The sequence below is a fragment of the Nicotiana sylvestris genome, chromosome 10 (genome assembly GCF_000393655.2).
Source record: "Nicotiana sylvestris chromosome 10, ASM39365v2, whole genome shotgun sequence".
Taxonomy (NCBI): Eukaryota; Viridiplantae; Streptophyta; class Magnoliopsida; order Solanales; family Solanaceae; genus Nicotiana; species Nicotiana sylvestris.
In genome coordinates, this window is record NC_091066.1 from 96,739,280 (window position 1) to 96,751,793 (window position 12,514).

At 35.0% G+C, this 12,514-nt stretch overlaps 1 protein-coding gene across 2 annotated transcripts; it reads right to left on the minus strand.

Annotated features, from left to right (window-relative positions):
- Window positions 1–8,691: 8,691 nt before the first annotated feature.
- Window positions 8,692–12,198, minus strand: LOC104220293 (protein SIEVE ELEMENT OCCLUSION B-like). Of its 2 annotated transcripts, none has more exons than XM_009771130.2 (7): window positions 11,956–12,198; window positions 11,528–11,644; window positions 10,808–11,256; window positions 10,545–10,657; window positions 10,190–10,332; window positions 9,615–10,100; window positions 8,692–9,544 (listed from the first exon to the last, which is right to left on the minus strand). In XM_009771130.2, the coding sequence occupies exons 1-7, from the start codon at window positions 12,148–12,150 to the stop codon at window positions 8,927–8,929; spliced, it is 2,121 nt and encodes a 706-aa protein (XP_009769432.1). In that variant the 5' UTR covers window positions 12,151–12,198; the 3' UTR covers window positions 8,692–8,926. The 2 variants fall into 2 exon arrangements, with proteins under 2 accessions (XP_009769432.1, XP_009769433.1); XM_009771131.2 differs by having other exon boundaries at window positions 10,808–11,244; window positions 11,956–12,186.
- Window positions 12,199–12,514: the final 316 nt, after the last annotated feature.

Consider the following 12,514-nt stretch of genomic DNA (forward strand, 5'->3'; position numbering starts at 1 on the left):
TATCGATTAAAACATAAATCGAAAGCTAAAATGTATAGAATGCACAAAAACAACGAAGTTATTAAAGTCATAAAAGAAAACGAAACAAAGAAAAATCGAAAATCAGAAACTAAACAAATTCAACAAATTTAACAGAGGAGACCTAAACCTACAGAGAAAAAAAAATAGAATAGAAAAAGAACAGATGTGAAATAACACAAAGACAAACGAAACAAAAGAAATGCAGAAACTTACCAAATAGACTCGGAACTGATATTGATATTCCAACTTAACTCAAGATAATGTTAATTGCTTGTTCCTTTTCAAGAACTAGCGACCATCATTATTTTGTGGTAAGTTGACCTTGAAAAAAACTCAGAAAACTCGATACATAACCTTGCATGCAACCAATTTCGAGAATAGGCATTTAGGGTTCAGACTTCAGATTTAAGATTCGAGCAATTCTGGCAAGATTCAAGGAAAACGAAGTGAATATTTAGAATGATGGGATGAAGGGGAGTTTGGGGTGTTGATTTGGGGCAGTTTGGTGGTGGCGCCGCCGGGCTCGAGGCGGTGGAAACTGGGGCGGCGGTTTAGGGTTTCAGTTTGGTCCCTGAGAGATGAAGGGTTGAGAGAGACGATCAAGGGGAGGGGGGTATGCGAGTTTCGGACAATTATATATTAGGGATACCCTTAGTTCCGGACCGTTTGATCCAAGGAAATCAACGGTCCAGATCAAAGGTAATCAAAACGGTGTCGTTTGGGTTATGCGGGAAATTGGATCAGGTTTTGGGGGAAATTGGTTTGGGCTTGGGAAATTTGAATTTTTGGCCCAAAAGATCTGATTTTCTTCATTCTTTTCCTCTTTTTCAAATTATTTTTCTTTTATTTTCCAACTCCTTTTTTATTTCTTTTTAAATTAAAAATTAATATAAAACCTAAACTAGTTCCTAAATCAAATTAACCCTACTATATTGAATTAATTAACTCTAACTAATAGTTACCACAATAAATTAAAATCCAAATTGATGGGAAAACTACCAAAATTTAAAAAATGCAAAATAAACTATTTTTTTTTTGTGATTTTTCCATTTTTATAGAACAACTAATTTGTTAATTAATCCTAAAATGTAGGCTTAAATCCTAAATGCAAATACAACCTATTTTGTATTTTTCATTAATTAGACAAAGTTAACATGCGCAGACAAATACAAACAATTAACGAAAAATGCGACAAAATCTACCAAATTGCAAATAATGGGAAAAATTATTTTGTTTTGAATTTATGGGAGTAATTCATATAGGAAAAAAATCACGTGCTCACAGATAAACATGTTATAAGATATTGAATTTCATTTTTATGTCACATGCTTGTTCGTTACATAATTTTGAATTATTTATTACATGTGATGTAAATCAATTTAGGACTAAGCATGTTGACAATTTGAACTAAATTCACATGTTATAAAAGATTTGATCTTCATGTTAATAAAAACTGTTTTAGTAACAATCCCCTCTTACTAAAATTTGAGTTCTTATAAAATATAAGATATTTTATTATAGAGCTATCCATCAAGGTAAATAATTTTACTTATTTCTTGTTTATAAGGAGCGACCTGACTACCAGAAGACTTATAGTTCGAGAATATGTTAAAATTATTTATTGCATTAGATGTATGGATTGAAAGAATTATTCAATTTTACACTAGATGCCTGGACCACCTGGGGGAGTATAAAATTTAATAAGGTCTTTGCTATCATGATGGTTGAACTCAACTATGCCAATAGGATCGACCTGACTACCAGGGGACTATTGACATAGAGTTATTTAAGAAAATTGTATGGGGATACAATTGGTAAGAGTACATACCTTTAAAATATATGTGAGAAATGACTTGACTTTCAAGGGGCTCATACATATTGTTAAAGGATTCCTTTACTCAACTAACAGAAATAAAGATTTCGTAAACTATAATGAAGGTAAATAGTTTAAAATAATTAGTGAAAATATCGTTTAGTTAAAGTCCATATCTTTATGATATATGCAAATATGTTCTTACATTATTGCCTTTTCTTTTCTATATTTTAGATTTCTCAATATGTCTGTCATATCACTGCGTGAAATACATGAGACCAACAAGTTGGTAGGACCAAACTTTGATGACTGATATAGAAATTTGAGAATCGTTCTCATGCATGAAAAGCTCATTGATGTGATCGATAAGCTTACAAAGATAATCCCACCAGAGAATGATGTTCAAGGCACCAAGGTTTATCAGAAACACTTGGAAGAATGCCTTGCTATTAAACATATCATTCTCACTTCTATGGGTTCTGAACTCCAGCGGAAACATCAGAATATGGATCTGACTGCAATCATTGAATATCTTAAGAAGATGGTTGATACACATTTGGACATTGAAAACTCTCCAATTGGACCCCTTGTCAATCATATGATTGTTCTTACCGAAGAACGTGAGAAGTTGGGGTACTAGCTTAGTAAAGAGCTTTCTGAAGATTTGATCTTGCAGTCAGTATATAATGCTGAATGTTTTCACTGTAAGAAGAAAGGGCATTGGAAGAAAAACTGCAAGGAGTATCTTGCAACTCTAAAGGACAAGAAACAAGGTGAGACATTAATGAAAAATGTTTTCAAGATTTCTTTAGCTACTACTAATTCTTCATTGTGGCTATTAGATACTGGCAGTGGTTATAACATCTGTAATATGTAGCAAGGGTTCAAGATAAGTAGGAGGCTAAAGAAAGGAGAAGTTAATCTACAAGTTGAAAATGGTGCAAAAGTAGCGGCCGTAGCTGTAGGATCAATATCTTGAATAATGCCTACGGGCAAAGTACTTATGTTGGATGATTGTTATTATGTTCCTAAATTTGTTTCGAACATAATTTCAGCTTCTATGTTAGACAAACGTGGTTTTCGCATTAATATAGGCAATGATATTTGCTCTATTTATTATAGTAATAATTTATATGTCAATGGCTATCTCCAACATGATGTTTATGTCTTACCTAATGTGAATGCTAATTCGATTATGCATGTTTCAAGTCTTAAGAGGAAAAGAGATGATCAAGTAAATTATGCATACCTTTAGCATTGTAGGCTTGGTCATATTGGAGAAAAAAGGAATTAACAAGTTGTACAAGGAAGGGTACCTTGAAAAATATGATTTTTAATCATATCCAACTTGTGAATCTTGTCTCAAAGAAAAAATGACCAAATCTCCATTTACTGGAAATGGAGAAAGAGCTTCTGAATTATTGGGACTAATTCATACAGATGTTTGTGGGCCCATGAAAATTCAAGCTAGAAGTGGATATTCTTACTTCATCACCTTCACTGATGATATTTCAAGATATGGATTTGTGTATCTTATGAAACACAAGTCTGAATCTTTTGAAATGTTCAAAAGGTTCCGTAGTGAAGTTGAGAAGCAGACTGGTAAGAGTATCAAAGTACTAAGGTCTGATAGAGGTGGAGAATATCTTAGTGAAGATTTTACCAAATATCTCAAAGAGAATGAGATTCTCTCATAGTGGACACCTCCAGGAACACCACAACACAATGGTGTGTTTGAAAGGAGAAATCGAACCTTATTAGATATGGTGAGATCTATGATGGGGTTCACTGATCTTCCAATAAATTTATGGGGATATGCTTTGGAAGCAGCAACATACTTACTTAATAAAGTTCCCACTAAGTCAGTCTCTACAATACCATATGAGATATGGAAAGGATGTAAGCCTAACCTTAAACATATTAAAGTTTGGGGTTTTCCAGCTTATGTTAAGAGACTGCAGTCTGATAAACTTGACTCAAGATCTAATAAGTGTAGGTTCATTGGGTATCCCAATGAAACAATGGGATATTATTTCTATCACCCTTCTGACCATAAAGTGTTTATGGCCAGAGGAGCAACCTTTTTGGAAATGGAATTTCCTTTAGAAGGAAATTATAATGGAGAAATAGAACTTGATGAAGTTCAAGAAACTAATGAATCAACACAATATAAAGATCACGAGACCCAAGTTGAAGAACCTTTATTGGATGTTTTGAAGTTGCCAAGGAAGTTGCCAAGTTCAACGGTTGAAGTTCAAGAACATGTTAATGAACTAGTTCCAAACCAAATTGAACAACAACCAAATCCAGCACAAGGTGAACAAGTTGTACAAGTACCTCTTACAAGGTCTATACGAGAACGTCATGTACCAACTAGATTAAATTTAATGGTACAAGATGATGTATCAAATGAGATTGATCATAATGATGATGACCCTAAGACCTATGAAGAGGCTATACAAAGTTCTGATTATGAGAAGTGGCAAAAGGCCATGGAATCCGAAATGGAATCTATGAAGGAAAATAAAGTATGGACTTTAGTTGAACCTTCAAAGGATATAAAACCTATAGGTTGTAAATGGATTTTTAAGAAAAATATTGGAGCAGACAAAAAAGTAGAGGCCTACAAAGCCCGTCTTGTTGCCAAGGGATATCGTCAGAAAGAAGGAGTCGACTACGACGAGACGTTCTCTCCCATGGCAATGCTCAAATCTATTCGAATTTTGCTTGCAATAGAAGCATACTATGATTATGAAATATGACAAATGGATCTGAAAATAACTTTCCTTAATGGTGAGCTAGAAGAGGATGTGTACATGACACAACCTGAAGGTTTCACATCTTCGTCTGATCATAATAAAATTTGCAAGCTACAAAGATCCATTTATGGACTAAAGCAAGCTTCTCGAAGTTGGAATATTCGCTTTAACAAGACAATTGAAAAGTTCAATTTTGTTAGATGCGAAGAAGAACCTTATGTGTACAAAAAGGTTAGTGGGAGCACAATTATATTTTTAGTGTTGTATGTTGATGATATATTGCTCATAGGGAATGACATACCGGCATTACAAAGTACCAAGATTTGGCTATCTGAACAGTTTTCCATGAAAGACTTGGGAGAAACAGCTTATATATTAGGAATAAAGATATATAGAGATAGATCTAGGAAGCTGCTTAGACCTTTCCAGTCTTTGTACATTGATACCATCTTAAAGAGGTATAATATGGATAATTCCAAAAGAGGCTATCTACCGATAGACACTGGAATTACTCTTAGTAGGAAGGATTGTCCTAAAACACCTGAAGAGAGAGAACGCATGAGTAGGATCCCATACACTAGTGCAGTGGGAGATATCATGTATACCATGACATGTACACGTCCTGATGTGGCTTATGCACTTGGAGTGACTAGTCGATATTAGGCAAATCCTGGTGAGGATCATAGGAAGGTGGTGAAGACCATTCTTAAGTACTTAAGAAGGACTAAAGACCAATTCCTCATCTATGGAGATTCTGATTTGAAACTTGAAGGTTATACCGATGCAAGGCTCTCTTCAGATAGAGATGATAGCAAATCTATTTATGGTTATGTATTCACCTTAAATGGTGGTGCAGTGAGTTGGAAAAGTTCCAAACAAGCTACAGTAGCTGATTCAGAGATTGAAGCAAAATACATAGCAGCTAGTGAAGCTGCTGAGGAAGTTGTATGGATGAAAAAGTTCTTAACTGAACTTGGTGTGGTTCCTTCAATAGAAGGTACGGTTCCACTGTTGTGTGACAATACTAGAGCCATTGCTCAAGCAAAAGAACCAAGATCACACCAAAAATTTAAACACGTTCTGTGAAGGTATCACTTGATAAGAGAGATCATTGAACGTGGAGACGTCGAGATTCAAAAGGTTGATGGAAAAGAAAATGCTGCAGAGCCCATTCACTAAAGCTCTTGGCGCAAAGGAGTTTGACAAGCACAAGTGGAAATTGGGAATGAAGTACAAGAGCGATTGGCTATAGTGCAAGTGGGAGATTGTTAGAGATATAGTATGCCCTAGATCCAATATCATATTTGTTGGTTTGGACATATTTTTATGAACGTTATTTGATATAAAATATATATGGCATTTGATATTCTTTTATCATTGTTATTTAATTGCTTGATTAATTTAATAAGGTCCTTGATTAAATTTTGAGACTTGACATTGTGATGGAGATCATGATAATGAGAGTAAAGTTTCTTATAATTTAGTCTAAATTTGTTCTTGATCGTAGGATTATTAATTTGGACATTAATAATCTGGTTAGATCAATATTTATGTGATCGTCTTTACGGGATAAAGATTAATTGATCTCATTAACTAAATTACATAGATAGATGATTCATATAGAGATATGATCATTGAACTGACTCATTGGATAATTCCTAATGGTTAGAATTACCATAAACTGTCAATAGGATATTCTCTTGAAGAATGTGATGTAAAATTTCCTTTGACCTGAGATCGTTATAGTAATTGACAAGTTATTTATTGTGCTTTGATACCAGACACCTATGGCCCTATGGCGATAGTTGAAAGGATATTGGATACGATTAAATGCTTGTAGAATTAGTGATTGATCTAGATGGAATCTGTCAACTCTTGGTAATGAGTTTAAGTTCCATGTTGTCATGAATTATAAACGACCAAACTAAGACCTTGACCAGGGCAATTGAATGAAAGAAGGAATGAGTTTCTTGGGTCATTCAATAGTCGATTATATTTGACATGAACACATAGTTGGTCACCTATTAGGATTTGATAGTTGAACCATATCCTAGGTTACTACATTATTCTTCTACTGGTTCTTGAGAGTAAATTGTATACTTCATGCTATCCGGTCGTTAAGGAGTGTTGCTAGACGCCACCCTTGATTAGTATATTGATGTGATCAATTTACTACCGGTTTAGTATTAAACCTATGGGGTCGCACACTTACGAGTGTTCTGATCTTTGCTAAAGGATTAATTAACTTATTATTTGATAATTAAGTTAAGGAATTTAATTAGTGAAATAGATTTAGTTATTAGTTCAAATGAAATATTATTATATTCTTTGCTAGCATAGAGAATATAATTAATACTATGAACAAATTGAAGTTTTCTATTTGGAATAGAAAATTAAATTATATCTCTTGATTGGAATACATATGTGATATATATTTAGTACTCATAATTAATACTGTGCTTTTATATATGGGATGTATAAAAGTATTAATAAAGATTATTTGATCCAATTTTGAATTGGACATGGAATGTCCATAAAGGAATTCCTGCGGCATATTTTATGGTAATTAAAGACTAATGAATCGAGTTGGATTCACATCTAAAGTCCGTAAAAAGGACTGACGGCAACCTCAATACAATTTGCAATTTAATATAATATTTTATTAGGAAAATATTTTGCCAATTCACTTAAACAATAGGTCACGACCTTTAGTCTTTTCTTAACCAATAGGAAAATGATTACTAAAGGTGATATATAAATATCAGTATTTATGTGACGAGGGAGTGCGAAAAAAAACATAAGGTATCCATGAGCCGCACAATCGAGAGAGATATGTTTGACAGAGAAAATTGTTTACTTGTCCTATTACTACTACGCCGAAGTTTTTGAGAAAAATTTAAGCTTCTTTTTCATTCAATTTGTTCGCGAATTGCATAGATCAAAGAGTTGATAGCAAGGATCGGTCTCGGTGTGGATACGCATAGAGTCTTCGCATTATCGAAGAATTTGAAACGAGCCTTTCTTCACCAGGTACGTCTTAGATCCGATCTATTGACATGTAAATAAATTTTAAACACGAAAAGATCGGATTGTTATTGTTTTCCGCTGCGTGTTACGAACACTTATATGCAATCCTTCATTATATGCAAAGGAATCACTAATCTCTTCAAGTCTATTAACTCCCATCCACTTCCTCCTTGGGCCAGCATGGATTTTCCCATTAACTCCAGTGAAGTTTATCTTTGCCATTGCCTTCTAGCCACTACATTCTTGCTCTTGACGAGTTGGTCTCAGGAGAGTTCTGAATCGTGTTAGCATAAGAGATTTTTCCTGGAATCAAGGGAGGATATATGGGGCACATGAACTTGTGGTCTTTCCGCCAATCTAGGTATTTAATGTACATATTTTTGGAATTAGTCTAATATTATTCGCTGGCACCTATGCTCCAAAGAAACTAAATGATGTACTTGGTTGAATATTGAGTTATTTACTTAGAGGAGCACGAATACTTTTTTTTTCCTTTCTGTAGTGGTACACCCATGTTATAAAAATTCTAGATCCACCTCTGCCTAAGATTTCACCTTGTGTCTGATTCATGCTTGCTTGGGGGTCCTTTTGATGCTCAGTACGCGCCGGATCGTTGTCGCCCGGCGGCTCCATGAGGAGGAGCGTGGGTTGTACTCTCCGTTATGTATCCAAAATATTTGTCGCTTATTTCATGCGTGTGGGGTGCGTTGGTTTGTTAAGTTATCTAAACCATGTTATGTTGGGACTTATATTGTCAAAATCTGGACATGTGTGAGTCTGTTGGAAGAAGTCATGAAAGCCTTAGGGAAAACTGAATCTCCATTCTGTTCGATCCCGGTAATTCCTTCTTCATCTTAGCACCCTTGTAGGCAAGGGTAACCTTTGTCCCGTGGTATTTTTTTTTGGGGGGGCGGGGGGGGGGGGGGGAAAGCAGGAGGAGTGGGAATTGATACAATATTTCAGTGTGCTAGGAATATTATATGGCATAAGCTGGTAGAATTTACTAATTAGAGCACAAGTATTTTGAAGTAAATTCAGTTTGTCAAAAATACCAATATTTGGGACAGAAGGTAATATAAACTAAGAAGAAACAGCCTTATCATTGCTATGACACACTCAATTGCATTCTAGAGCTCCCAGAAAAGTGAGCATTATAATTCCAGAAAGTACATACAGTAATTCAATGAAATAAGACAATAAGGAAAATGGTGGTATAAGAACTACCATTTATTTATGTGAAAATCCTGAACTTGGGAGCAGAAAGTAGTCAAGCAGAATGCATATGTAGCAACTATGAATAGTTCCCTCAATCGGTGCAGCAACGATACATGAAGAACTTATCCATTGGTCTCCCACATTCAGCACACGTTATCATTTCTGGAATGTCCACATCAAGTCCCGGAAGAATTAGGCGATTGCAGTGCTGTGGTGTGTGCAGATGAAGGAAGTAATCAATAAGAGCTAACACAAATCCCTTTTCTCTTGCATCTTCTTCCCAAACATGAAAATCTTCCAAAGTCTTAGTTATTACTACACTATTGGCTCTGGCCATCTCAAATGATCCTCTGCTAATGAGTACCCATCCTTGATCACTCCCATCAAAACTCAACATTGTTAACACTTCTTGCATAATCTTGTCATCTTTGATTGTTTGTCCTAACTGCATTTTCGAATAGAACATACTCTCTAGTCTTTTCCAAAAGTACCAAACTGACATCACATCATCCAAGCAATAACTTAGATTTTCTTTTCTTATAATGATATTGATCCTGCGAACTCGATCCTTTTTGCTGCTCTTTCCAACATAGATCATATGCAGATCAATGCCAGCTCTATGTGCCACTCCTTTAGCAGAAGTCGTAAATTTTTCTATCCATTCGACGTCTTCTCCTCCATATAGACAGATATACTTCCCCGCCGTCATCTGATTACCAAATTATATGTGAGACTAAGTAGAATTAAAAACAAAGGATCAAGTAGAATGAAAAATTTACCCATTCAATTATATTTTGATCGATGCCATCAACTACTAGCTCAAGTCTCCAAGACTCAATGCTCCAGAGCTCCTCTTGTTTGGCCATAGTGAATGGATAGGCCAAATTTCCCCAAATCCAAGCCATGTGGATTGCATTTTGACAAACCACTTTACCTTGTTGTGGATCTAAGGCTACAAGCATCATCTTCTTAGAGAAATGCCACCTTTCTTTGACAAACTTGATCGCTGCTGGCTCTAACAAAGAAGGATGGTGCAATGTGTACCAAGGCATAAGTGCTTGTAATTCTTTAAATTTGTGTTCGTACCCTTCGTTCCATTCCCTTGATCTATCAGAAATTGGAAGCCACACTATTTCGTATTGAAGTTCTGACCTTCCTCTTGATTCATTGTAGACAGTGGCAAGTATTAATACCTCTTCTGGGGTAATATCAAGATCAGATATTAGCAGCAAGACGGTCTTTCTTCTCAGCACGTCAATATTGGCCTGTGACAAGTCTTTATAATCAAGAAACATCTATATGTGTACTCCTATTTCTTAGAGAAAAAGATAAGGATATCGAATACTGAACATACCCTGGTGTGCATAGTTCCAACTTCAAGTGGCAGTAAATCATCTTTGATGTAGATAAGTGCCTTGTTTATCTTCATGTTGTCGAGTTGGGTTGTCTCAAATAAGTGCACAAGCATTTGATAATACTCTGTATGTTTCTTCTCCTCTGCATTTGACAGAAGCCCTTTAGAAAATTCCTACTAGCCATGATTTCTTAAATACTATATATCGACCAATCATCAACTCTCTGCCCTTAAAATAAGTACTAAAGCTTTGATATTTATATATTCTAATAACATTCATTCATTTTTCTACCTTCTGATGTTGTGTGTTTATTATTTACTGTCTACGCAATTTCATGATTTCTTAAATACTCACGAATATGTTCATAGCAACGCTCCAATTCAGCTCTAAGGTGATCACTAATGTTGTTCAGCTTGTGCGTGGAGCTTGACATTTCCCATGTGTCTGTTGTAGTAGCTGATATCAACCTGCATTTTTACATGAATAAAATTATTGTTTCTCCAACTTGGCCCAGATTTATAGATAAAAAAGAAAGAAGAATTACAGTGTATTATTATTTACATAATTAACGTATATATATAAGTTAAATCGGTTAATTAAACGCATAGTATGCTTACTCATTACTCATGCCAAGAAGGCTAGTGAGCTGGGAAGCACAAGCGACAATACTTTTGATGGTCCAATAAACTGCAGTAGGGAAGTAGGCAAAAGCCACAGACATAGATGGTTGATCTTCAGAGATGTACTGAGATGGAAGCCTCTTGAATTCAATGATGCATTTGGTTATGTCCAAAATAGCTTTGAGGAGGTTGTTGATGGCATCGAATCGCGACTTGAGAGCAGCAGCATGTTCAATTATATCAGGTAGCTGTTTCAAGAGAGCCACCATTTTGGCCAAAGGGTGAGTAGCAAATTTCTGAGCTACCAGCCAGAATTCTCCATAGATTATGGAAAATGATGCCAAGGTTAAGACTAGTTTTGTATCCCATTGATAACTAGAGAGCATCCCTAAGATTTCCATTGTTGTTGCATGGGCATCCCCTCCTCCTGAGAACTTGCATGTCAACTGAAAATATTAATGTTAAAGCCAAAAATTTTAAAAATAAAATAAAATACTAATGAGTTTAAGTTATATGCACCGACAATATAAAAAATATTTACACAACCATATATGTCACTTATAAGGTAAATACAAGTGGGTAAGCTAGTATAAATGACAACAAACTACACTAGTATGGCAATAAATCGATACATTCTCAGCGTATTTAACAATAAAATTGCACTCATTTTTTTTTGGGTGACTACAGATTACTGCGAATTAAAGAGGAGAGTATAACTTGGCAGGAGACTTTGTGCATGATATAAGCCAATCCTTCAAGATGGAAGTCGTCAAAGGCAAATGAGGCGTTCTCTTCTAGTTTTGATGTTTCCATGCTTTCACGATCAGTACTATCCTGATAGTATATATAACAATAACAGCAAAAATGAGTTTTGCTAAAGAATTTCCATGTAGCAAGAAGGTGTTCAGAAAATCGTAAGTATATTACTTTGGCAGAAAAAGGAAAAAAAGGAAGTTACGGTAGGAGGGAGATATAAGAGAAAGAATAGGTTAATTAAAACTATCAGGTTACTTATGATATAATTAAGGGTAACTATCTATAATAAGAAAAATTAATAAAAAATGTAAAGTAAGGCAGGTAAACCTTGAGGTTATATATATTGCATTGGTCGTGTAAACATTTTAATTTCCTAATGGAAATAATACCTGTAAAGCGCCATGGATATGTTGAAAAATCCCCTCAATGACTTGAAGGATGATGTCCACATCGACTTCACGACCATTGGGAGAATGAGTATTCAGGATTTTCTTGGACATTGCATGATCATCAGACATTGAGAAAACTGGACGTTCACGCCTACTTACTGGCTGAGGCCTAGCTGTTAAAGAATGACTAGCCATTTTTTGAAATAGAAAGAAAATAGTAGTGAGTTTAATTTGCTGAGATAGTTTGATAATCGTCACTAAGACATGCAAGCTATAAATAGTGATGAAAAATTAATGAATCAAGTACCTTGCTTGTTAGCGAGGGAGGAATCTGTCAAAAGGAGGTTCAAAATTGGATAAGAAGTTATTAGTTATGCATGGTGGTGGTCCCTTGGAATTTCTTTACAGTGTTAAAGTAGAGAATATATAGTATGTTTTTGCTATCCATTTTTTATTACTCGACAATAAGTAATCTGATTGTTTTATTAGATCTTGATTACCTAAAGAATTTTGAATCTATGATAAGGATGTGCATTGATTGCTTGTCGAACTTAATAAG

Excerpts from the sequence above, each read along its gene's own strand:
- LOC104220293 (XM_009771130.2), bottom strand. The coding sequence starts at position 12,150 with ATGGCTAGTCATTCTTTAACAGCTAGGCCTCAGCCAGTAAGTAGGCGT. Across the intron at positions 11,645-11,955 it reads ATATCCATGGCGCTTTACAG|GATAGTACTGATCGTGAAAG; the intron begins GTATTATTTCCA and ends ATATACTATCAG. Across the intron at positions 11,257-11,527 it reads TGCACAAAGTCTCCTGCCAA|TTGACATGCAAGTTCTCAGG; the intron begins GTTATACTCTCC and ends TAATATTTTCAG.